Source organism: Notolabrus celidotus, chromosome 16 (assembly GCF_009762535.1).
Source record: "Notolabrus celidotus isolate fNotCel1 chromosome 16, fNotCel1.pri, whole genome shotgun sequence".
Taxonomy (NCBI): domain Eukaryota; kingdom Metazoa; phylum Chordata; class Actinopteri; order Labriformes; family Labridae; genus Notolabrus; species Notolabrus celidotus.
Window position 1 is genome coordinate 21,732,356 of NC_048287.1, and position 25,998 is coordinate 21,758,353.

Sequence of the window (25,998 nt, forward strand, 5' to 3'; positions counted from 1 at the left end):
AGCTGTCTTCCCACCAGTGATTATGTCGTACTAATCACAACCCTAACAAGCTTTATACGACTTTGTGGTTACATTACTGGAAAGCTTTAGTTTGAAAGATTCAGCACCTTTTCTCTGCCCTGTTAGTTCCTCACATTCTTCCTTCACATACAGCCCCAAGTTATTTCAAATCCCCCCAAACAGCAGTTTTTAGTGCAGAGTCAGCTGTTTAGAGAAGTCTCCTAAAAATATCCCCAGTCTAGGTAGGACATGGTTTTTTAGTACAGCAAATCCAATACTGGTTTTGTAACACCTGGAATATGGCAGCGACAAGCCAGTCAAAGTCTGATACTCGCTGGAATAACATGCTGTGTACGATCCTCATGCATATTTGTGTTTCTTCTTCCCACCTGCTTTCTCTCTTTCTACTCCTCTCTACTGTCATTTTAGGGTCTAGATGAGGAGGCATTAGTTGACCATGGACAAACTCGCTTCACCACTCACACAAACTACGAAACGGAAGATTTGGAAAGTAAGCGTTAAACAACTCATACTGAATTATTTGTCTTGAGACTATTTCCTTGTTCAGGCTCACATGAACTGGGAGCACTTGCATGATAACAAGATCTGTTTTCCTTTTCTATTTCTTGTCTAAATACTATATTTCAAGCAAAGTCTGTGACAGAAGGCGAGGTAAACTTGAGACGCTTGAGCCCAAATTATAAGATTTTGTGTTTTTTAAGCGGTTTTGTCAGAGGGCTTGAGAATAACGGCCAAATTCCACCAGATCTGTGTCCAATCCGTCTATGCTCCGTCACAGCACCGGTTCTTCTGATAGGTTTCTTTTCTAGTCAATGTGTTAACTTCCACTGGCTCCACTCCATTGCATTCCGGCTGCGTCTCTGATCCGGCATGCCTGATACGTGACTTCCAACAGATCCGTGTCCGGTCCGTCTCCGATGCACGGAGGTCCGGCTCCGTGCTCTCTCGTCTGTCAACACCCGCCGGTTGCGTTTTCGGAATGCAGCACAGAACCGGACCGCCGGACAGCTGGAGTCATTTGACTGAGGTTTCCCCCACGGCAATCACTGAATCAAGGATTGTTCTCCTCCTCTCCTAATCCACGTTGTTTATCAATCTCTGAAAACCTCTGACTTGATGACTCCAGGCCTGCCTCCACCCTAAATGACATTTTGTTGTCATAGTTAAGTTAAAAACGATCTAACGATAACACAGTGTTTTATTCTGAAAATTAACTTGATGTTTTAATATTGTTTTGGTGCTTGACTTCCTGTCCTGCTCCATCTGCTCTGTGCTGAATTGATGCGTCATGCTCCGGGATCTGGCAAAAATAGAAGTCTTGCGTATCTGATCCGTTGCGTTCCGACCTGCCGGATCAGCGACGCAGCCAGAACGCAACGAAGCGGATCCAGTGGGGGTTAACACATTGACTAGAATAGAAACCTATCAGATCCGGTGCCGTGATGGAGCAGAGACGGACTGGAGACAGATCTGGTGGAATTTGGCCTTGATACGCAAAACTTTTGCCGGATGCTGGAAACACAATGCATCAATCTCAACAGAGCAGATCGAGCAGGACAGGAAGTCAGGCACCAAAACAAAATTAAAACATCCGGTTAATTTTCAGAATAAAACACTCTGTGCTATAGCTAGATCTATTTTACTTAACTACACCAACAAACCTTCATGATGAGTGGAGCCAGGACTAGAGTCATTAGGTCCGAGGTTTTTAGAGGCCAATAAAGACAACGTTGATGAGGAGAGGAGGAGGATAATCTTTGATCATTGAGAAAACCTCAGTCTTGTGAGTCCAGCTGTCCGGCAGAGCACGGAGCCAGATCGGACACGTATCTGGAAGAAGTCGGGTGTAATTCAATGTTATTGTCCACTGAGTTTACAGACACGCAGTAGATGAAGCTGATGAAACAAATCACAGTAATTGATAAGAGATGTCAAGTAATAAGCAGCATCAACAACATTATCACCCAACATTAACTCACTGAAGTGTTAGCTATTTGTCCCTCCATCCTCCCCCTCCAGCTCAATTCTCATCCTTTATGTGGACCCACTTCTCTTCATATCCTCCAAGAAAATCTCATTCTCCCCTCCTATCACACCCCTTTAGCCTGCTGCTTTCTGACGGTCTAAGCTGTCTGTTTTTTTTTTCTTCCTCTTCCATGCTCTTTCATCTCGTCTGTTTTCTCTCTCTCTTCCTCTTCCTCCATCTCAGTTTCTCTCCATCTGTTTGGCTCATGCGGATGTCGCGTATGCCTTCCTCTGAGTGCTGCATCTCGGTTTCACTCCTGGGTTCCCTCCCAAATCAAAGAGCGATGACTCATCTGTGAAAAATGACTAATGTAGGGCGAAAGTGGGGCGTTTACATCTCAGAACACAGTTCCTGTGTGGCAGTAACAATAATGAGAGAAAGTAGATAAAACATTGAAGGGGTAATGGAAGTGTGAGAACAGTTCAATGTTTTCCTGTAGTTTTCTTCAAGTAGGGTATCTGGAGCACCCAAATGAAATGGAAAGAGATCCTTTGTCTTCTATCTCGGATGTAATCTGGTTCAGCTTCTAAATGAGCCGGGCTATGATACCTTTAACTTCTTAGAAAAATAGCACTCATGTTAATCTTTTATTTTTCCAAATAAAAAGAAGCTGTACAGGAAAGGTGTCTGATTTGATGCTGTTCTCTTTGTTTCCCCAGGCCACAGAGCAGTGTATGTAGGTGTCCATGTTCCTCTTGGAAGGGAGAGCAGACACAGGCATCGTCACCGAGGACACAAACACCACAGAAAGAAGAAAGAAAAAGACTGCGAGGAAGGGAAGGACGATGGAACCGAGTCCTCTTATGATTGTAAATTATTTTTTAAAATGCCTTGGTTTACTGCCAAAGCAACGTTTTTTTACTTTGTTTCCTCCTTTAAATCCACATATCTACCGATTTTCCTTCTCCCAGTTTATATGTACCTTCAAAAAGTCTTCCACTGTGTTTATTCACACTTCCACAGCACTCACCACGGACGATAAACAGACACCGTTTGCAATCCACTCGAGACAGATCTGGCTTAAATTTGGTCTGCCTTTCAGTGTCTTCTTATTTGGTGGGATTTGTGTCTGCATGTGCATTTAAACTGAAACATTCTTTCCTCATGTATTTTGGAATACATAAAAAGCTAGAGTCCATAAATATTGATTGTCACTTTAAGTCTTGTTGACAAAGCAGTACCAGGAAAGTAGAGTGAGACAAGTGTACATGTGGAATTACATCCCCCTGTAACAATGCACAAATTGCCAGGTAAGAGCACCACCCCGCTGAAGCCCTTTGGTTGTGTTGGTTCTGAATAAAACATTCAGCTCTAAAAGTCATTAAAGGCCACTGGGTACCTGCTTCTGACACTGATTGAAGGCTATGACATTTCACACAATGCGAGCGCATTCACATTTGTGTGTAAAGTTGCTGAATCACAACAGCTGCAAGACTCACATACAGCCAGACAATGCTGTAAGAGCATTGAGCTTTTAAGACAACACTATTGAGCAATGTTTCCAATTGATTAAGGTTTCAGAGTGTCGCAGTTTATAGGACACATACTCTGAAGCAGCACTTTTCTAGTCCACACAGTTAGGCTTGGTAACTTTATTTCATATCTCATGGAGAAACGCCCACATTTTCCATTCTGTCTGTGGATTTTGGTGTGAAAAAAGACAGCTGAGACTTGTACAGAAATGTTTCTCTTTGTACTTCCCTGTTGTGTGTTTACTGTATGATCAGTGTGAAGAAAGTAGATGAGTTTACACAACGATGAAAAGCAGTGAGTGTGATTACTCGTCCAACTAGCTGACATGCAAAAAGTATAAGCTTACTTTGAAAGCTAACTTATAGATGTCAGCGTTTTTCATTCAGCCCTAATGTGACCAAAGTGACTTACAGTTGCATTATCTCCAAGCGCACTCCAAAACTGCAATGACATCAAAGCTAGCTGTAATGATTTTAAATTTTTCAGTTGATGAAAAGCAATTTTTATGTATTTGTAGTTTGACTTTTTTCATATCAAAGCTGTACTTTCTATCAGCCTTTATTTCCTTAATACTTTTTACTTGAGGTGAATAAAGGCAGGTAGAAAAATACATGCTGAGCTCACATTTGCATATACACACCTAACCTCCACAAAGTGTACCCATTTGTTAATAGAAAATAACACTCTCTCGCCCACCTGTTGCATTCAGTCTTCTAATCTGCCATATCTTTCTCCAGTCGCTCCCTGATTTCAGATACTGTCAAACCTGCACTTAAAAGAAAATGGCAGGGAAGCACTCAAGTTTTCTAATTCCTTCCTGCACGTTTCTGCTCAAAATTTGCCAGCATCAAGCATGCAGGGCGCAATCAAATCAGTACATCACAATATTCTTTTGAGTTTCAGAAGGCATTAGTGAAGTTATACCAGCCAGACACACTCACTTTCTCATACAGAGCCCAAATGATTATGTTTCATCCCTCTAAAGTCTCTTCTTATCATGCTCAGATTTAATCTCTGCCTCTGTGAAACAGTTTCATCCTTCATAACTGAATTCACAAAGAAGTCTCTCAGAAAAAGATGTGTGAGATCATTTGGAATATCCTTTGCCTGCAAATTTCTGTTCCTCAGCCTTTTTCTCCCCCTGATGGACCATTACTATTAAACTGTTGGCCGGACTGCATATAGTGTCACCTTTGATCCTGTTTGACACTCAAGAGCATACCGTGGTTAGTAATAAAACATTGCAAAAAAATGACCTTTGGCTTTTGCCCACTTTGTGCAGACACACCATCCCAGCGGGTCCAGTTCATCCTGGGTACAGTTGACGATGACCTGGAGCACGTCCCTCATGATCTCTTTACTGAGCTGGATGAGCTTTCCTTCAGAGACGGCAGCACCACTGAATGGAGGGAGACTGCCAGGTCAGAACTTGAGGATCAACTTTGTATTGATATGCTTTGTATTGAGATTTGTTTCTTTTTGCACTAATATTTACCTTTTTAGGAGTTTTAATTTAAGTGAATGATAGCTCTGTAGCAAAAGTGAACTGAAAACCCTGATTAGGTCAAGCCAAACTTGCACTTTTCTAAATAATTCAGTGGAATTCCCAAATTCCCAAAGTAGAGCTATTTGTGCCTTGAATTTCTGCAACTGTGACCTTTTTAAAAAATGAAATCCTTCCCTTTTTTACGGAAGCTTGTTGCATTCACATGAGAAAAAAAACTGGTCTGTTTTTCTTAATTAACTAAATACTGCTACTGTAAAATCCCAACAGCACCTTAAGGCAACACAAGGATGTAAACATGCCCTGTTTGTTCAGTTTAATCCAGTTTTATTTTGGTTTGGGTTTAAGACATTGGGAGTTACTAGTGTCTTTAAGTAACATGGATGGTATTGTTATTAGTCTGTCAACTTTGCGCAGGCACCTGAGGACATTGTAGTTGCAGGATGTAAGGCTCGTGCTGATCTGCTGGACATTACAGCATCTCTCCAGGATCAACTGAGAAAATATGGCATGATGCATTGATATACAAAGATGCATCTGAAATGCATTCAATTTGGCTACTTGGTGACTCAAGAGACAATCAGACAATTGCTGAAAATATTGGTCACCACGGAGTGCAACTGAGGCACCAGGTTTTTTTTTAATTCAGAAAACAGAATAATTTTATTTTTATTCAGACAAACTTTTTTTAGTAATTCCAAGATAATTATCTTGTTAATTCAGAAAACAAAGCAGATTTATTTTTACACACGTGAATGCAATTTGCTTCCATATTTTTTAGTTGAATTCTTAGTGGGGAATAATTATCTAAATCACAGTGAGGTTCAGTTTTGTAGATCTGTTTACTCTGGCCCCCAAAAAGTGTCATATCATTCTTCCTATCTCTCAAATCAGCCTTCCATTCTGATCTGGAAACCCACAGGCACGTGCTCAGCCTCAAGTCATGAAACTTCAACAGGGTTATTTTACTTAGAATTGGGAGTTCAAAGTTGTTACTTTGACCAAAATTGGCATGTGTTTCAGAGCTTATGGTCAGTGAACGAACAAGATTTAAAGAGATACTGCTTTCAGTTTGCTTTCTGAGAACTGGTTCATGAAAATTTCAAAGAAGTCTTGGCCTAGATTCAGAAACTTCTCCTTGAACTGTAATGCAACTTGCAAGCTGATTAGTGGATTCAAGTAAACCATATGGGTCTGAGTGTGTGTGTGTGTTGATGTTTGTGTGCAGGTGGTTGAAGTTTGAAGAGGATGTAGAAGATGGAGGGGAGAGGTGGAGTAAACCCTACGTTGCTACGCTGTCACTACACAGCTTATTTGAGCTGCGGAGCTTCATACTCAATGGCACAGTCATGCTGGATATGAGGGCCAACAGTATTGAGGAAATTGCAGGTAAAATGAGCTGTAATTACATTGTGTTTTCATACTGTATATTTGCATTTCTTATGCAGCCCTTGTGGTGAACAGCATGGGAAAAAACAAGGAAAAACATATTCACTAACTCAGGATTCTAGTTGTCAGCTCTCAATACATAACTTGTTTTTCCTTCCTGTGCTCACCTCTCTGCTCCTCCCGCTCAGACATGGTGATAGACAGCATGGTGGCATCAGGCCAGCTGAAGGAGGAGTTGCGCTACAAGGTACGGGAAGCCATGCTGAAGAAACACCACCACCAGAACGAGAGAAAGCTCAGCAATCGCATCCCTCTGGTGCGCTCCATCGCTGACATAGGCAAGAAACACTCTGACCCACTCTTGCTTGAAAGAAACGGTGAGATCCTACAACGCGCTCGAATTTCTTTTTCCTCCATATTTTCCACCACTGGGGAGCTGTTCCTAAAAAAAAAACACTGTTCAAATCCCTCAATGCCAGCGTAGAAGGTGGATGGTAAAAGTGAGTAAAATCTAGAGAATGATCTACATTGAAGCAGTCGTCCCCTTAGTGAAAGAGAAATCTGGGTGCTAATGACTGCTAACCTGTATGGCTGGCCTGGCTTGGGGTTTGAAATAATGATTGTTTTTACTCCATAGGGTGACACTCAAGAAATATTGCTTTACCTGCAACCAGAGTCAGCATTGTTTGCTCTTTTGACTGGGCATGCCCGCAGTGGTGTTAACGTATGGTGTGCATTTATGATCCTAGAGTCATAAGAATGAAAACAATGTCAAATTCTCTACTCCTCTGCTTGTATTTCTGCCAGGCTTGCATTTTCATATCATTAAACGTGAAACACAGGTGTGAACGGTCACACATATATATATATTGTGTTGATGGTGGGTGATGGTAATAGTTGCAGAGTGAAAGATGTATGTCTGTACAGGATTTATGACTGGTCTGTTGTTGTAGAGCACATGTTTGCACTGACATCGTGCTAACTCATCCTCTCCTGCATGCAGGCCTCTCTGATCTCTTGAGATTTGCTTTAACTCAGTCTTGTTGTGCGATTGGTTTGTTTGGAGTTGAATGAGACAAGTTATCTGGCTCTTTGTGGACCCTCCTACATGCCTCACTGAATCATTCTCTGTGTCTTCTGCACACAGCCATGCTTTCGCTCACGTTTATGCAAGCACGAATCTCTCTAACTACACCTCCGCCACGCTCTTGCTGCCCACCCCTTCCGGCTGTGTCCCCCTCCAGATACCATCTCTGTGATGTACTCCTACTTCATGTGTTTTTCTTCTCTGCTCCATCCCTTATTCCTTTCCCCTCCTTTTATCTCTCCCTTTTCTTCTCCTCTTTGTGCATTTGTTTCCCCTGTTAGGAGAGGGCCTGTCCTCTTCACGTCTCTCTCTCCACAAGTCTGGGGTGGCCTCCTCTGTCTCCAACCTCTACCAGAGACAAGAGTCCAAGGTCTCCGTTCTGCTCAACCATCTCCTGCCCTCTTCTTCCTCCAACACTGGGCCTTCCCTAGGCTCATCCACCCCCACCACCCCTCAAAGTACCCCCACTCCCTCCCGTTCCCACGGCGCAGGCCCTGGCCCTCAAGGTATTCCTGAGGTGGTGGTATCTCCCCCTGAGGATGACGACCCTCCAAACACGGCAGAGGACGATGCAGCGTCACCACAGCCCGTTCGGAGAGCATCCTCGGCATCCCAGGGTCTCGAGCTGCTGCCCTTAGAAGGCAAATATCAGTGTAGCCTGCCAGTGTGAGTCACGGCTTGAACAGAGAACACTAGCACTAGCATGAAAGCTATTCCTCCTGTTAACTTCCAACCCTCCCCACCTGCAGCCATTTCATTAATAACTCACAGCAAGGCTTTCAAGCTAAGACGCTCCTCCTTCTGTTTTTTATCCACAAGTTTTTAAAACTTATCCTTCTCCATCTCATGATTCCTGCTTTTCTTCTTACTCAACTCGTTCTGCTCGCCCCTTTCTTTCCTACTAACATCTTCCTGCATTTTAAACTCTATACTTCTTTCTACCATTTGACCTTTCTAATTCTTACACGTTTTCAAGACAATTCTTAGCGTCTGTGCCTTGCTTGGCACTGTCTTCTTCACACCTAATTCACTGTTGTTGCATGGCTGACTTCCTAGAGGTTTTGGTTTCCCACAGAATGCATTGTGTGTCCTACAGTGTTTTATTTCCACTTACAAACCCATCTTACTTGTCTTAGTTTATGGATTACAGACCTGTTGGAAAGGATGTCCCGATTGTGATTATTTCAGTCATCGCCTGGTGTGAAAGTCTGAGCCGATTAGTCTTGGATGTCTGCTCATGTTATTGAATATATGCGTTAGCCGAAAATATGCAGTTACACAGTATAAGGGTCCTTGAGCAAAATGTGTAAAGCCGATACAGATTTAAAGCATCTCTAAAAAGATATTGCATACGTCACGTCTTAGTTTTGTAGAACTATTTGATATCGATTTTTATTGTTTTTATACAGTGTTGGGGGATAAATGTTAGTAGGTATTTATTTTGACAAGACTGTCGATAGAATTTACATGACATTAGCTTGATATAAATTATGAACACAATATGAACATTACAGAGAAGCATCTATCATTTCCAGTGCTGAAGCCTCACCAACTCATGTGGGCACAGAGAAGCCTGCTTCAATTTACATTAATGCTGTTTTGGCTACCCTTGATTCTGTTCCTCCAGTCAAAATTAAGCCCATAGCCTAACCATGTTTAATAACAGTGATATCAGATAATTTAGGAGACATTACAGAAAGGCAGAGCGGAGGTGGAAGCAGGATAAATTGCAGATATTTTCATTTCTGAAGGATCTTCTGAATAAGTATCAGCTGGCAGTGAAAAATTCTAAGGCTCAATACTATTCCAATCGTATTGCTAAAAATGGTCATAATACCAGGGTACTTTTTTCCTGACTTGGGTAACTGATCCATTATTTTACTCCTAAATCAAACTGCAGCCTTTGATACGGTAGATCATTGTTTTATAATAATAATAATAATAATAATAATAATAATAATAATAATAATATTATTATTATTATTATTATTATTATTATTATTATTATTATTATTATTATTATTATTATTATTATTATTATTATTATTATTATTACTTATTAACAGGTTACAACAACGAGCAGGGTCTGTGGTTCTGCTTTGAACAAGTTTTCTTCCTATCTTTCTAAACAAATCCTTCCGTGACTTTATTAGCAACTCAACTTGTTCTCTCTGCACCTGTTCCCTATGGTGTCCCACAAGGTTCCATACTCGTTCCTCCCCTCTTCTCCATTATTTGCTTCCGCTGGGCCACATAACTCAAAAACACAACATTTCTTTTCACTTTTACTGAGAAGATATGCAAGTCTACTTCCCTTTAGAACATTACAACTACTTATGATTGCAACTCTTTGTACTTTGGTATCACCCAGTCTTGTTTACATCATCTTTAGATTGTCCAAAATACAGCAGCTACAATTCTGTCAAGGTCAAACAAAGAGGGATTGCAACACTCCAATTTTTGCTCCCCACACCTGCTGCCTGTCAGCTACAGAATCAATTTTAAAATATTGTTATTTGTCCGCAAGGCACTACATGGTTTGGCCCCCTCACAGAGCTCCTGTCCCCATGTTACATTGTCAGAGAAGATCATCTCACCGAAACTCTCTGTCTGTCCAGAGATCAAGGTCAAAGAGTTATGAAGACGGGGCCTTTTCCATCTGGGCCCCAAAACTATGGAATTCCCTTCCCCCCACCATCTGTTGAGATTTTTAAAAATCATCTCCTTAGCCCTTGTATGATCATGATGGTGGTAATGGCAACAATGGTGATTGCAATTAATGATAGAGGTAGTGGTAGTAATGATGGCGATAGTGGTGATGGTAATGAGGTTGATAATGCTTATCGGGATGATGATAGTAATGGTGAGAATGATAATGATAGTAAAAATGATGTAGTAATAGTTGTTGTTGTTGTTGTTTATATTCATAAATAGTTGGAGTACTTCGATCTTGGTCAGTGCAGTGTCGCTTGTCATTGTTGCTATGAATTTTATCCATTGCTTTTTTACCACTCTGATTATTTTTTCCCCTTCTCTTCCTTTATTTGTGTTTTTTTCTTTCATTTGCTTTTTGTTTTCCTCCATTTGTTTGCTTTAGAGCACTTTGGATCAACTATGTTGTATGTGAAGTGCTATATACATAAAGTTGATTTGATTTGAAGTGATTCAAGTTCACTTTGAGGTACAACACAGAGCTTCTGTATGAATCGGTCATGTTTTACTCTCTTTCCTCTCTTTTTGCCCTCAAAGCTGCTTTTGTATTACTGAACATGCACTGCTTTGGTGTGGATCTTGTTAGTTGCATCATACTCATTAGTTTTCGTGGCCCTCTGCTGCTCACTCTTCACAGAGATAGGTTTCTTCTCTTTCTTTTGCCATTGAGAGCATAACCAATGCTAATATAAGGGACTGAAAGTTTTGGAACTCTTAACCTCTGAATTCTACCAAGGTTTTAAAAAATCTCAGACACTGTCGCAGATACTGTAGATGACATCCCTAACTTTGATTTCCTTATGTTTTTGCATTGCATTACGATGTAAAAACTCTGCTGCTTAACTGTTGTATCCCCATGTGACCTCCCTACTTTAAGTATAAATTGACAACTTGTGATTCCCATCCCATCATTTGGCACCCATGCTCTTCCTCCTCATCAATTACTAAGTATAAACATTCTTTTACCCAATTGAGTGAGGTAGTACGGGCAGCTTGTGCCAGCAGTGTGGCTAAATATAAGCCAGCATACATGGTGGCTGTATCATTCTGGCAACTACAGTGACTTTTCCTCCATCTCAAACCAACCCCTGTCAGCTTATTATTAGACCTTGTGTGCGTGTGAATGTGTGATTATGTGTTTGTTTCACTGTAGGGATTGTTCTGTTTCTGGTATGGACCTTTTAGTACCAGCAATCACTTGGTGGGAGCTGAAACTGAAATGTTGGGGTGGTCTGATTATAGCTGTCAAGCTTCTGTAATTGTACTCCTGTCAAGGAAAATACACAAAATTTCCCAGGATGCATGTGCCCTGCCATCAGAGTGTGGGTTATTACTCAGAGAGGGGTTTAAGCATTGATTATTACAATTTAATAACAGTGCAGGTTGTGACATCTGCACTCTGAGTGGTTGTCAGGATGCCAGTGATAGACTTGCTTTCAGGTTTGATTAAGTTAATCAATGCTTTATATATGTACCTGCAGTGTTTTAGACATGCACTCTATAGTGATTGATGAAACACCTGTGCTCAAGGCATGCAGGGAATCCCTGGTACATTCACTTCCTGTTAATCCCCCAGTTTAAGAGCTTCACATCATTAATATTTCTTTCCCATTTAACTTGAACTTGATCCTCTGTTTGTAATTTTTTAGTGCACTATATGATAGGAAAACTGTTGCATCAAACTCATGGTAACATTATGTCATAATATAATCCCTGCATCTATAAAACTGCTACTTTTTATAAAACAAAATTTTAGTACATCATTTTCTTTGTAGCAGAAATAACCCAAAGCCTTCAACCCCACACAAGACTCAGATGAACTGTGTAAATTCAGTTATTTATGTTAGCATTTGCATATGAATACGTCAGCCCTGTGATTCCACTGTTTAAATGGCGAGTACAGGGGAGCATTCCAGGGCTTAGCCTTCCTGAATGAAGTGTGTTGGCGGACGCAACCTAAGCTAATCCCCCCTTATTCCAAGAGGCTTTATCAGGTATGTGAGCAATCATGCTCCTGTTCAGCAGTCACAGCTATCCAGCATTCACTGGGGTTACTTCAGAGTACAGTTCAAGGGTACGGATCACTGGCTCAAACTTTTGCAAGTATAAATTGCGTGCTTTCATTTTGATTTGATTAAACATGAACTGGTGGTGTATTTGTGAAATCCCTTTTTTTCCACTGTGGAGGTTGGCTTGATTATTTCCTGGTGGTGAGATGAGAAATGTGTCAATGTGAAAAATAAGAGAGGGAAAACCTGGTAAAAGAAGTGTTACTCTGAATTTCAGAGGATAGTATGCAATATGCTATCCTTGGATTCAAATGCACCACTCCCTCATTTCATCTCCCACTCTCATGTCACCTCAAGTGCTAGCGTTTCCTGGATCTGGTATGGCTCAAATCAAATAAGCAAATGTTGAAGTGTGCAGCCAATTACGCACAGAAATAAGGTGCTGAAGTGCTGAAATCTAAGGAAGGTGAACTGTCAAGCATATCAAATGCATCCCCTCACCTTAAACTCAAAGCTGACAATGTTCAGGCTTGGCAGAGCTGACTAAAAGTGCCAAAATAATGAGCTCAACAGACGAGGAGCAAACCAGCATTTGTCAAATGTCTCCTGCTCCCTGTGGAGAGACGACAGTGTTCTAGCAGCTCTGTACCAAATCAACAAATCTAACAAGAATTGGTATGCTGGTAGAAATCTTTTCACGTTCAGCCAGTTTGTGAAAAAACTAGCAACAATTCTTGTGTTGACATTTTGAAGCTACTGCTTGTTTAATACGTTTCTTGGCTCATCTGTTGAAAGGCAGACATACTTTGATCATTGTAGAACAATGCATCAAAGCAGCTGTGTCTGTTACCTAAAAGCACTACGCTTTTTTCCCCACACATTAACATTAAATAAAATGTATTAATTGGATTCAGAATCAACTACTGAACAAAGGAGGGTAAGTCATGGCAAACTTTGAAGCATTAGTTTAGTTTTCTGTTGAAAGAACCAAATTAAAAACAAAGAAAAGTCATACGCCAACCTGTGTGGGCAGAGGCATGACTCAGGGATTCTCATGCAAGGTTTGTTTGCCAAGAGCTTGATCGAAAACATAGAACATCAGAGAATTTGGTTGTTGTTTGATGAGCCCGCTCCACACAGAACAGATGTAAAATTACTGTCTTTTCCGTTCTCCAAAATGAAAACCAAACTATAGAGAAGGATGAAAGATAGAGCATTTAATCATAACAAACGGCTTATCATAGTGAACCACTGCTTTTCTAGATCAGTCTTTGCTTCCTGAGTACTTACACAGTGTCCATCACTGCTTTGTCTCCTCTGCCTTTCCTCTCTTCGTGCACCTCTCAGGACAAATGGCGTCGCCGAACTCTGTCCCCAACAACCTGGGCGGCAACAAGCCAGTGGAGAGGAGGCCGTCCAAAGTAGGGGTCAGTAGAGAAAGCAGCAGTGTCGACTTCAGCAAGGTAACCTGAGCACAGTACTGAGCACAGAAACCAGTCCCTCATGGTTGAGGGGCCCATGAGTTCATCAGCGTCTTCCGCAGACACTTCAGTGGTCTGTGTTGAAAACTGCCCGTATGACAGTAACCATGACATACCCATCAGCCCCTTTTTTCTTTTGGGCTCAGTGAAAGGCATCTTCAGACATCGCTCCACCTGTGATGGAAAAATAATTGATCATCAAAGTAAAAGTCTCCCAGTTATGTAACTGTGTTTGGATTTAGAAGATTCCACCCTCGCATGGCCCCCCCATTCATCCTACCATTTTAAAGCTCTTCATCCATTAAAGAAATGGCCGGCTGCCATAAGTAGTTACCATTATAAAACCATTACGACTGCCAAAAAACAAGGTTCAGTGTTTATATGAGTCAGAGGATCTGAAGGAGGGATGAACGCACAGTCTTTCTACACAAGGATAAAGAAGTTGTCATGCTCAGATCTGTTTTTAGAAGAGAACATAACAGATATTTATTCAGGAATGTAAGACATGCTGCATGGCAGTGGACAATCTTTGCTCAGTACTTTGTTATTTACATAGAGTTCAACTCTCAAAGCATCCAAGCGACCTGCTGCCATCCTATACATACATTGAATTATCATCCATGTTTACATTTGCTTCTTTGAACACTTTGTTTCCAGTCTTTTCTCTCTCTTTCTAACAATTCAGTACATTTGCATATATATATGATTCTTAAATTACATTGGTGTTATTCTGTTCCTTGGTTTTAGGTGGACATGAATTTCATGAAAAAGATCCCTCCTGGGGCTGAAGCTTCCAATGTGCTGGTGGGAGAAGTGGACTTCCTGAAGAAGCCCATAATTGCCTTTGTAAGGCTGTCCCCTGCAGTCCTTATCACAGGCCTCACAGAGGTCCCTGTGCCCACGAGGTACAATAATAAGAAAATGAATTATGTTAAGATAAGCCTTCTATTAAAAAAAGATGTGGTGCTTCATTAAAGACTCAAACTCTGGCAAGTTATCACACCCTGGTAGCAATTTCAAGCATACTGACGTAGTCATTTGCAAAAGCCTGGTTCAGACGGGAATAATTAAGTGCAAGGATTTACTGTAACTCCTGAAGCTGTGGGTCTGTGTCCAGCGAACATACGGAGTCTTCAAAAATGGAGAGAATTCCTTAGTTAGAAGAAATTGTCCCAGGATACGTTTAATGTAAGGCTGTAGGATCAGTCTTCTACTTGATATTACATGAAAATTTGTCTCCTCCATAGGTTTCTTTTCCTGCTTTTGGGTCCTCATGGCAAACGGTCACAGTACCATGAGATTGGGAGATCGATTGCAACATTATTGACAGATGAGGTGAGAGAATGGCAAATAGATCCTTTTGATGACCGGTTATTTCAGCTGTACATGTCCTGAAACACGAAAAGATAAAGACGTCTTCGTTTGGATTTATTTCATGAATGAGGCTGACTCAGTTTGCTCATCTTTACTTTAATTTGCTGCCCTCTCTTTGAACATACTGTGCTTCTTTTTGTGCCTCACTGGAACTAATTAAGAGTGTTTTAAGAACTGCTTCTAAATGTCATTATGCAGATTTTCCAGGATGTGGCGTACAAAGCCAAAGATCGAACAGATCTCCTCTCGGGGATCGATGAATTCCTCGATCAAGTGACTGTCCTTCCTCCTGGAGAATGGGACCCCACAATCCGCATTGAGCCTCCAAAGAATGTCCCGTCTCAGGTTAGTGAGTCCCTCTGTCACTCAATCTTACGTCTTCTACTCCAGAAAGAACACATACATGCCATTGTTTTATAAACCAGTATTGTGTTTACAGTCATATGGAAACCTGATGAATTCCAACACATGCATAGATTTGCCTGGATGGTATTGTTGCAGAGATTAACTCCTAGTTGCATACTAGCAGTACGCTCTAGCTAGACCTCTTCCATAAGTCTTGTGTCAGATACCCAAGAGGCTTTTGTTGACTTCCGTGAGACTACCCTGTAAGCACTTCACCTAAAACCACCATTATCATACTGAGAGTGCCCCCTTATGGACTCAAAACAACATGACTGCAAAGGAATTTAGATGGATGTAAATCCATTATATTTACTTTCCTTTGACCTGCAGCTAAAGAGGAAGAGACCGTCCCAGCCCAATGGCACTGCGTCTCCAGCAGGGGAGCTGGAACAAGAGGAGGACCATAATGCAGGGCCTGAGCTGCAGAGGACCGGGAGGTGTGTTTGAGTAATCATCGAGACTTAATATATGTCACTGATTATTATTTATAGCACTTCTGTAAGTCATGATGTTGACCAGCTGACTAACTGAGCTGCTGTAGGAAAGAAATACTGTACAGAGGATTTCTTTCTGCTTGGGATCTAAAATGAGGTCACGATGAATGACATCATCGGAAAAACATTGTCAAAGTAACTGGTTCTATCGAATGCATTTGTTAGATGGTGATTAGTTAGTTTTACACACATATTAGACTTGTGGTGGCACATTTTATAAGCTGAACACTGCTGTGTGTTTCAGTAGACACCTGCATACTGTACTCTATGAACCTCAGCTGCTGACATTTATGATAACTCCTGCTGAATCTCTGGAGCCCAGGCCACACAGCAAGGAAAATGTGTTCATTTGAAACCTCAGCCAGACACAAACACACACACGCTCACGCTCACACTCACACTCACACTCACACTCACACTCACACACACACTCACACTGACACACACACACACACACACACACACACACACACACACACACACTCACACTCACACTCACACTCACACTCACACTCACACACACACATACACATACACATACACATTCTCTGGATGAATACACATCAGTTGGGAGGCACTGTATTATTTACACATTCACTCTCCTTTCAAAATGCTACTATAAAAGGTTCATGCTACAAGAGAGCGACTGAGGGACAGAGAGGTGCAAGGAAGTGCAAGAGCTACATATAGATACAGGGGCTGTAAAGAAAAGACAGCAGGCTGGCTATAGAGGTTATTCCTGAGGCAATATATAATGGAGTAAAGACTTACAGCAGAGCAGTTTGACAGGTGTCAGAGAGAGATGAGGAATTACTAGGTGAGAAATTGAATCCCTCAAAGGCAGAGTACAAAAAAGCAGAAATAGAAAGGAGTGTGTGGGCAGAGAGTTCTTCTGTACAGTACATGCAAAAAAGACTAAGTCTGCCTTTGTTAGAGGATGTTTTTCCCTCAACTTGACATCCACATTTTTGGGGTTTGATTTTCTAAACATTCATCAATAAAAGAACAACAGGAATAGTTGCCTCGCAACACTTAAATAAAGGCACTGACTTGAAAATTCAAACATTTAAATAAGCCTCCCGTCTCTCCCAGCATATTTGGAGGTCTGATCCTGGACATCAAGCGGAAGCTGCCGTTCTACTGGAGCGACATCAGGGACTCGTTCAGCCTGCAGTGTCTCGCCTCCGTTCTGTTCCTCTACTGCGCCTGCATGTCCCCCGTCATCACATTTGGAGGTCTGCTCGGAGAAGCAACAAAGAACAACATAGTGAGTCCGATCATTGGATTTATGGAATGAAACCCCCAACTCTGTTTGTCTGAGTGCTGTGCAAATGTTTTGTGTTGCAGCAAGAACGCTCTCTTAATCCCCGATGTCAAACATACAGCCTTGTTTACATACATGCCTAAAGTACGCATAAATATGCATGAAGTATTTTGAAGTGAAACACTGTGTGTAAACAAAAGTCCCTAATCTTTCACCATCTTATCTGTGCTATTAAACACACATTTGGGTGACTGTCTTTCCATGTGAGGTCTCTGTTTACTGTCCTCAATGGGATATGATTTCCCAGCCTCCGGTACACTAATCTGTTATCACCCTGAAAGCTATTCTATAAAGTGTCTCTGTCTTCTTATCACCTAACTCTCACTCTCTCTCTGGCTTCATCTCTTCTGATGTCTTTACCAGGACAGGGACTGTTGGCATAGGCACAATCTGTGTGCTGGTGTGTGTGTGTGTGATGCGTCTTAGTAAACTTAGCAGACGTGGGCTGATCAGAGATATGACTTTGGACAAGTCGGCAGGGTGGAAACAATCAACCATCTTGCCTCTCAGACACAGCCGAGGATGTTGATTTAATCAAACCTGGTCGGGGTCGGGTCTCCTCTTCACCTGTCTCTTTTCTCCTTCAGACTTTCCCTCTCTCTCCTCCTTGGTGTGTTTTGACCTCCTCAAACAGTCCTCCCTCATTCCCTCACTCCTTCCCTTTTCTCTGTGTCTGCAGAGTGCAATAGAGTCTCTGTTTGGGGCCTCAATGACAGGAGTGGCGTACTCCGTCTTTGCAGGCCAGCCTCTCACAATTCTTGGCAGCACAGGTCCTGTGTTAGTGTTCGAGAAGATCCTTTTCAAGTTCTGCAGGTATGTTCATGCAAGTCAATATTAGTCACATAATTGATCAAACTAAATCATCAACATTTTATCTCAGGTTTAAAATATTTTTCTTTTGATTTTAAAAACCAAATGATTGTTTGTGCGTAATGATCCTCATCCTTGTCTGTCTTCTCCAGTGACTACGGCCTGGCTTACCTGCCGCTGCGTACCAGCATCGGTCTGTGGACGGCCTTTCTATGTGTGATCTTGGTGGCCACAGATGCCAGCTCCCTGGTCTGCTACATCACCCGGTTCACAGAGGAGGCCTTCGCTGCACTCATCTGCATCATCTTCATCTACGAGGCTCTGGAGAAGCTCTTTCACCTCGGGGAACACTTCCCTGTCAACATGCACAACGACTTGGACAACCTTACGCTATATTCGTGAGTTTTCGAATGTATCTTTTAGATAAGCATGGTCACATTTTTGTTCCTACAATTTTAAAGATATCTAGTGTCACTTGTATTAAAGTGTGCAGTCTCTTTTTCACATATGTACTCCTGAAAAAATGGTTGTGAGACTCAGGAGGCAGAACATGACATCAAAAGCATGCTGTGGCAACCACAGTGTAATGTTAAAGCTAGGGTTGATAGTCACTGACAACTAGCATGGATTTGAATTTAGCATTTCCTCGGGGCTGCTGTTCTTGTATTGGAATTGCTCCTCCTTCTTCAAACTTGTGTGTTTACATTCATCATGTTACATGTCGCTCTTACTGGCTTGCAGTCACATGATACAAACATCACCCTCCCCTCTTGCTAGCTGTGCATTTTTCTGAATGCTCACATGAATTTTACTAGGAGTCCAAAAGGGAAAATCCTTGGGAAAGTTGTGGTGAAAATTATGTCTGATTGCGTCCCCACGTGCTGCCTACAAAAGTTTCAGGAAGGTTTTAGCAGATCATGCATGTGTGAATACACTTATGTGATCTCTTATTTCCAGTGAGTGGAAGCTCTTATTTTGAAAGGTAAAAACACTTTGCTGCTGTTGCACATGAAGATTACACCCACCATTAAGTCCTGCTCTGATGTTACGATATGTTATAAGAGCATAGATATCCCAAAATGTTGAATCCATGCACACACCGTTCAACTAGATTGATGCTTTAAATGCATCCAAACACGTTCCCTCTTCTACACTCTCTCCAGGTTAGGGTGTCATTCTGAGTGCCAAAGCATTCCATGAAATAGTATATTATGCACTTTATATAATATCCCATTAAAACACACTGCTCATATTGCTGAAAACTGTTGTTGTGAAGCTTTGAGTAGTCCCAGTACGTCCTCCTCAGAGCTGGAAAGAAAATAGCCTTTGGAAAATAACAAATTTAGAAACAAGTGATGCGAGGAGAATTACTTCAGCCTGTGTTTTCCATTAACCTTACAATGAACCCACCTTGTTTGCTTACTTTCTTCTTCTTTTTTAAGTATTCATGCTTTATTTATTATTATTTGTTCCCCTGTCCACAGGTGTCATTGCTCTCCACCAGTCAATGCCTCAGAAGAGCTGGTACAGGTGTGGAACAAGACAGGATATACCCCTGACTCAGTTCCATGGAGCAGCCTCAATGTTTCAGTAAGACTAACACATAATGATACAGGAAAACAAACATCAGACATTCTTACACTCACATGTAATTAGGGATGGGTACCGAATTCGGTACTTTTATAGGTACCGACCGAATTCCGTCGGTACTACCGAGGACCGATTCACGTAAAATCAAACGGTACCATGTTTCGGTACCTGAACGCATCATTGTGACTGTGAGGGAGTTGAAGAATAGGTGATTTTTCCAGACTTTCACCCTGTAATAAAGTCAGAGACTGATCGGGTGGACGACTCTGCTCTCTGCTCTCTGCATCTGTGTGAGAGCGCGCCAAACGGAGCATGCAGCTGACGGGCGCGCGCACACAGCGCGAGGCAGAGCTGAGGGAAGATTACGTTTATTTTATACAGTCTATGGTTGAGACGGACCCTCTGGCTCCGACTACCAGCCCTGTTTATAACCGTTCCTGTGTGCGTGAATGCCCAACAAGTAAGTTGTGTGTCCTGTTATTATAAAGAGACGGAGAACTGACTTTTCCCCGTCCGCGGGCATTCACGTGTGTTAATTGATAAACTCCCGAAAGAGCAATTAGACGCCACGAGCACGTGTCAGCTTATATATCTAATCACCTATATAATCCTGTTTCTGTTCATTTCATGTTAAATTAAATAAATAGGTTAAATTAAACAAATTTGAGATGTTATTTTCTTAAAATTAAGATTTATTACCACATAAACACACACAAAAGTACCGAAAATTAGTACCGTTGAGTACCGGTACCGATTCCCAGGTACCGGGTATCGGTTCAAATGTGAAAGGTACCCATCCGTACATGTAATCCCTTTGTCATGCAAGGTTTAACACAGGCTGCAAAATACACACTAGTATTATAACATAAACTACTATAAAATCCTATCACAATCTGAATGACCGTATACGTCTTTGCCTCTAGATGTGCAATATGCTGAAAGGCGACTTTATGGGTGAGGCATGCGGCCATCATGGGCCCTACATCCCGGATGTCCTCTTCTGGTCCATCATCCTCTTCTTCACCACCTTCTTCCTGTCCTCTTTCCTTAAGCAGTTCAAGACGGAGAGATATTTCCCCACCAAGGTGAGATGCTACAAACAGAAATGCTTTACATCAGCATTTATATCTCATTGCACTATGCAAATGTTTACATTGTGTCCGTCATTAGTATGCAGCAGCAGTCTCATGTACAGAAGAACAAATCTTCTTTCAACCTCCCACACAGTACCAGCTTGTCTGTTTTCACTTGGTGTTCTGTGTAGGCAGGTGCTGGTATTGCCTGTATTATTATCATTGTGTTACTGTTGACTCAAATGTAATAATTTCTGCTGTGTATCTCAACAGGGACCTGAAATAAAATGACTGTGTACTTGAGTGAATCTAGAAATAGCAACGATGCTAATCTACAGTTCTTGAATAAACCGATACATATAACAGTAATGCTTTTGTGTGTGCGTGTGCGTGTGTGTTTTGTAGGTGAGATCCACCATCAGTGACTTTGCTGTGTTCATAACCATCATGATTATGGTGGGAGTGGATTATCTAATGGGGATCCCCTCTCCTAAACTTGATGTCCCCGACCGCTTTGAGGTAGGTGTCCATTCAGCTGCTTGTGCCTTTCAGTTCAGATGTCAAAGATGATCATCTGTTTGTCCACACCTTCTTCGCTGATTTGATGCCATACATTGTAAACGTAGCCCATCTCTGCCTTTTCCTTCAGCCAACCTCAAAGAACCGCGGCTGGCTGATAGGTCCATTAGGAAGCAACCCCTGGTGGACGCTGCTGGTGGCAGCACTTCCTGCTCTGCTATGCACCATCCTCATCTTTATGGACCAGCAGATCACTGCAGTCATCATCAACCGCAAGGAGCACAAGCTGAAGGTCAGCACAGACTTTTGGTGATGCAGTATGGAGCTACTCTTTATTTTCCAAGGTTTTCAAAGTGAAATAACTTGGATGCCATCTCTAGTTTCTTTATCTTCTATATTATCCAGCAGTGCAAAGATTTGTGGGTGACAAAGATCCATAAACTCACAACTACTGCTGAGTAAGAATGGAGCTCTTTGAAATTAGTCTTATTAGTTCAGTTCTTGCATTTAAACCTTTGATTTCAAATTTTGTGATTTGACCTGTCTTAACATTTTTATTATAGTTAGACAGTTCTTCTTAATAGACCAGTGTGTGTTTCTTTTTACCTTTACATGTTTCAACAAACTTCATGCAGTCATGTGATGTTGCAGTGATTGGTCTGTAAGCTGATTTATAGAGACTTGGTCGACCGACCTGAAACAGCAGGACGACCACGCCCCCTATTGTCCGACAGATAGGCAAACAACAACAACAAAGGAAAGACAGAAGTTAAGATCAAGGACAACAATAAGGACAGTCAAAAGAAAAAAACACCAAAACCAGAAATCTAGGAATGGTCACTCTTCCATATATCACAGAACGCATCCAAAGAGCCATGAAAAAGCACTGCATAAGCACTCCTGTAAAGCCACACATCAAACTGAGACAGTTAATGGTTCATCCAAAGGACCAGATTGACCCTTAGAGAAAGAGTGACGTCATTTATGATATTCGGTGCCTTTACTTTTGAATTTTTTGTATTTTATTTTATTCAACCAAGAGAAAACCACATTGAGATTAAAAATCTCTCTCTCAAGTGTGTCCTGGCCAAGATCAGCAGCAGCACATTCCAGAAAAGCTACAGACAAACAACACATAATTCTAAATCATTACAACACATCATGGGTTTCAGAACAAAAGTCATCAATCAAAGCATCTACAAACTGAAGCATCTTCCTCAAGAGCCTTCAGTCTGCTTTTAAACAAATTGAAAGAGACAAGCTCACTGAAACCCATGCTCTCCTGCAACATGTTCCAGGCTGCAGGAGCAGCATATCTAAAACTCTTTTTACCCATTTCAAGATGCACTCTGGGGACTGAAAGCAAAAGCAAGTTTTGTGACTGGGTCACAGAGCGGAGACTGTAGCTTCCAGTATTTTTTAAATGAATAAAATCACATAAATATGAGGGAAGGAAGTTAAGAATCGCCTTATAAACAAGGACATGCCAGTGATGTAGCCTACGGGTAGACAATGCAGTCCAGCCAACTCGAGCATACAGGGAGCAGTGATGGGTTAGAGATTTAAAACCTGTAATGAGCCTCAGAGCTCCATGAAAAACAATGCCCAGAGAGTGAAGGCAATGAGTGGATGCATGCATATATAAAACATCACCATAATCAATCAAAGGCATGAAGGTAGCATCAACAAGCTTTTTCTTTGCGGCAAAAGAAAACATGGCTTGTTTCTGAAAAAGAAACCCAACCTCATCTTCAACTTCTTAACAAGCTGTTGATTGTGAAGCTTAAAGGACAGTGAATCATCAATTATGAATCCCAGGTATTTATAAGAATTACTGCAACAAAACATGCATCAGCGAAACTGGCAGGAAAAAGTGAACACAGAGAAGAGTGTGAGAAAAAAACATCTGAAGCGCACAGACGTACAATAAGGAAAAAAGCGGACCAAGACAATTTGAAATTGGCGATCTCAGACCACTGCAAGAGATGAAATCACATCATGGACTGGGAAAAGGCTGAGGTCATCCACTAAGAGCGCGACAGATACCAGTGTTCGAAAAGGGAGACTGTAGAGATCAGGAAGCAAGCCCAGAGGAGAGTAAACGGGACAATACATGCTGCCACACATGGGACACTGTCTTAAGACTGTCGGACAACAGGGGGCTTCTATAAATTAGCTGACAGACAAGTCACAATAACACCACAAGCCTTTTCTGAGGAATACTGCAAGAAGTCTGTAGTCCAAACATGTCAAGGTAAAAAAGAAAAGACGCTAGTCTAGTAACAATAACTCTTGCTTGTCTCATGCATCCACAGAAAGGCTGTGGCTATCACCTGGACCTTCTGGTAGTGGCAATAATGCTGGGTGTGTGCTCCATCATGGGCCTGCCGTGGTTCGTGGCAGCAACCGTCCTCTCCATCTCCCACGTCAACAGCCTGAAAGTGGAGTCCGGCTGCTCCGCTCCCGGAGAACAGCCCAAGTTTCTCGGCATCCGGGAACAGCGGGTCACTGGATTCATGATCTTTGTCCTGATGGGTTGTTCTGTTTTCATGACCTCAGCGCTCAAGGTGAGGCACGAAAAAAACACTTGAGCAACACATCCTCTGTGGCGTCACGTTTTAAGCACCCTCCGTTAATCTAGTTACTAACGTGAACTCAAGTGTTGTTTGAAAATGTTTTTCGGCACTGTTTTCTTGATGTGACCCGGTACAGTAAACACAAACCTTCCTCCCTCTGTGAGTTGAATATTTTATACTGTTGTTTCACTGTCACTCCATTTCTGCACCTTACAGTTCATTCCTATGCCGGTCCTGTACGGAGTCTTTCTCTACATGGGTGTCTCTTCCCTCAAAGGCATTCAAGTAAGACTCTCTCTGCTGCTCTTTGAAGATAATATCCCCTTTATTCTGAACAGAAACCTCCGTCATGAACTGTTACTGAAGATAAATTTGCTTCTTCTAGTTCCAAACCTTTGATCGTAATTCAGAATCCTTAGGGGCTTTTGTTAAATGTATTCCGCCTCCTGAATAATGGATTGATTCCGTCCCCCCACAACCACCCGTCACCCCTCGTCTCTCCAGCCTCACTGAGCTACTTTTTTTCCCCCCTCATTTTCCTCTGCAGTTCTTTGACAGGCTCAAGCTGTTCGGCATGCCCTCCAAGCACCAGCCGGACTTGATCTACCTGCGCTACGTGCCCCTGTGGAAGGTCCACATGTTCACCCTGGTGCAGCTCACCTGTTTGGTTCTGCTTTGGGTCATCAAGGCCTCTGCAGCCGCTGTCGTGTTCCCAATGATGGTAATGACGCAGACCTGAAGGACTGTAGTACATTGTGACACTTACAGGATATGTCCAAGACAAACATTCAGGATCTCTATGTCCTGCTGTTATCAGATAAGAGATGAGTAAAGTTATGTGGGATTAAGCACAAGCATTCAGTTGTCTTGGTGTTACAAACATTTGTCTTTTTATTACAATGTCTTCATGTATTTTGTGATGTTAGTTAATTCTTTGAGTGTCTCCAGGTTCTGGCGCTGGTTTTCATCCGGAAGCTTCTGGACTTTTTCTTCACAAAGAGAGAGCTGAGCTGGCTAGATGATTTGATGCCAGAGAGCAAGAAGAAGAAAGAGGACGACAAGAAAAAGAAGGCACAGGAAAAGCTGGTAAAGGTCATTTGACGGATTTTGTTTTTGTTTTGTTTTGTATTGACTGTTATTGAAGTATACCTTTAAGAAAATATCAGCATTAAAGGCAACATGAGGAGTTTTTCAACAGCTGAGAAACAGACTGCAACCAACACTGATGCCTCTTTATGACCTTCAAAAGCAAACAAAACCATAAACAACAACACTGATATCTTCTCTGCTGTCATTTTATTGCCCAAAACCACTCTGAGGGGGTAGGTGTCAGACCACATGATTGACATTTGGCTTTAGAAACATCGATTTTCAGCTGTTTTCATGGCAAATAATCACATTGAGTGATAAATCTGGCTGTTCAAAGAAAACAATACTTTTGTATGTACAGAAGAAAGATAAGAGGTATCAATTTCTCCACAATGGGGCGCCAAATTTGATATAAATCAAAAGTTCCTCACAGCTGCTTTAAGGATGGATAGGCTGTTCTTTGAGTTTTTGTGCTGTCATGACCAGTGTTTCCAAAATGGTACAAATAATTGAATACATTTAAATAATTAGTTAGATAAATACATGAAATTAATTAATAAATAAAATAGAATTAAATTAAATAAAATGAAATAAGTACATGAATATGGTATAAAATTAAATAAATTAGTAAATTTAAATAATTAATTATTTATTAAATACATAAAATAAACAAATACATGAAATGAATGAATAAATAAATTCAAATTAAATTAAATGAAATAAGTACAAGAAAATGTTATAAAATTAAATAAAATTATTAAAGAAATAAAACACAATAAATAAATGAAAATATTATAAAATAAAATAAATGAATGAACAAATGAATAAATAAGTAAATAAATAAAACTTTGCCCTCAAACTTAAAAACAACACAGGAACTTTTCGATTTTTTGCACAAACTCAGATTTCAGGTCAGCGCTGCAGAAGCCTGCAAGGGCTGAGTGAAGCTGCATGAACAGCTGTGATTAAGCCAGAGATGTTTGTGTTCTGGATAATTAACCGTTATAAGGACCATGTAAGCAGTGCTGTGGGAAAGAGAGAA

General features: G+C 41.4%; 1 protein-coding gene across 11 annotated transcripts in view; it reads left to right on the forward strand.

Annotated features, from left to right (window-relative positions):
* Window positions 1-25,998, forward strand: part of LOC117827716 (sodium bicarbonate cotransporter 3-like) — a 53,445-nt gene that overhangs the window by 22,348 nt on the left and 5,099 nt on the right. For 4 of the 11 annotated variants that reach the window (XM_034704413.1, XM_034704412.1, XM_034704406.1 and 1 more), the window contains exons 2-22: window positions 430-511; window positions 2,707-2,856; window positions 4,803-4,941; window positions 6,253-6,413; window positions 6,602-6,790; window positions 13,569-13,648; window positions 14,450-14,607; window positions 14,950-15,037; window positions 15,275-15,421; window positions 15,812-15,918; window positions 17,068-17,242; window positions 17,979-18,112; window positions 18,262-18,507; window positions 19,594-19,699; window positions 20,623-20,784; window positions 21,178-21,291; window positions 21,422-21,583; window positions 23,607-23,858; window positions 24,084-24,152; window positions 24,415-24,588; window positions 24,816-24,953. In XM_034704413.1, coding sequence (XP_034560304.1) covers window positions 430-511; window positions 2,707-2,856; window positions 4,803-4,941; window positions 6,253-6,413; window positions 6,602-6,790; window positions 13,569-13,648; window positions 14,450-14,607; window positions 14,950-15,037; window positions 15,275-15,421; window positions 15,812-15,918; window positions 17,068-17,242; window positions 17,979-18,112; window positions 18,262-18,507; window positions 19,594-19,699; window positions 20,623-20,784; window positions 21,178-21,291; window positions 21,422-21,583; window positions 23,607-23,858; window positions 24,084-24,152; window positions 24,415-24,588; window positions 24,816-24,953 — 3,033 coding nt within the window. Of the gene's footprint in view, window positions 1-429; window positions 512-2,706; window positions 2,857-4,802; window positions 4,942-6,252; window positions 6,414-6,601; window positions 6,791-13,568; window positions 13,649-14,449; window positions 14,608-14,949; window positions 15,038-15,274; window positions 15,422-15,811; window positions 15,919-17,067; window positions 17,243-17,978; window positions 18,113-18,261; window positions 18,508-19,593; window positions 19,700-20,622; window positions 20,785-21,177; window positions 21,292-21,421; window positions 21,584-23,606; window positions 23,859-24,083; window positions 24,153-24,414; window positions 24,589-24,815; window positions 24,960-25,998 lie in introns of all 11 variants that reach the window. The other 7 variants (XM_034704404.1, XM_034704405.1, XM_034704410.1 and 4 more) reach the window with 4 other exon arrangements.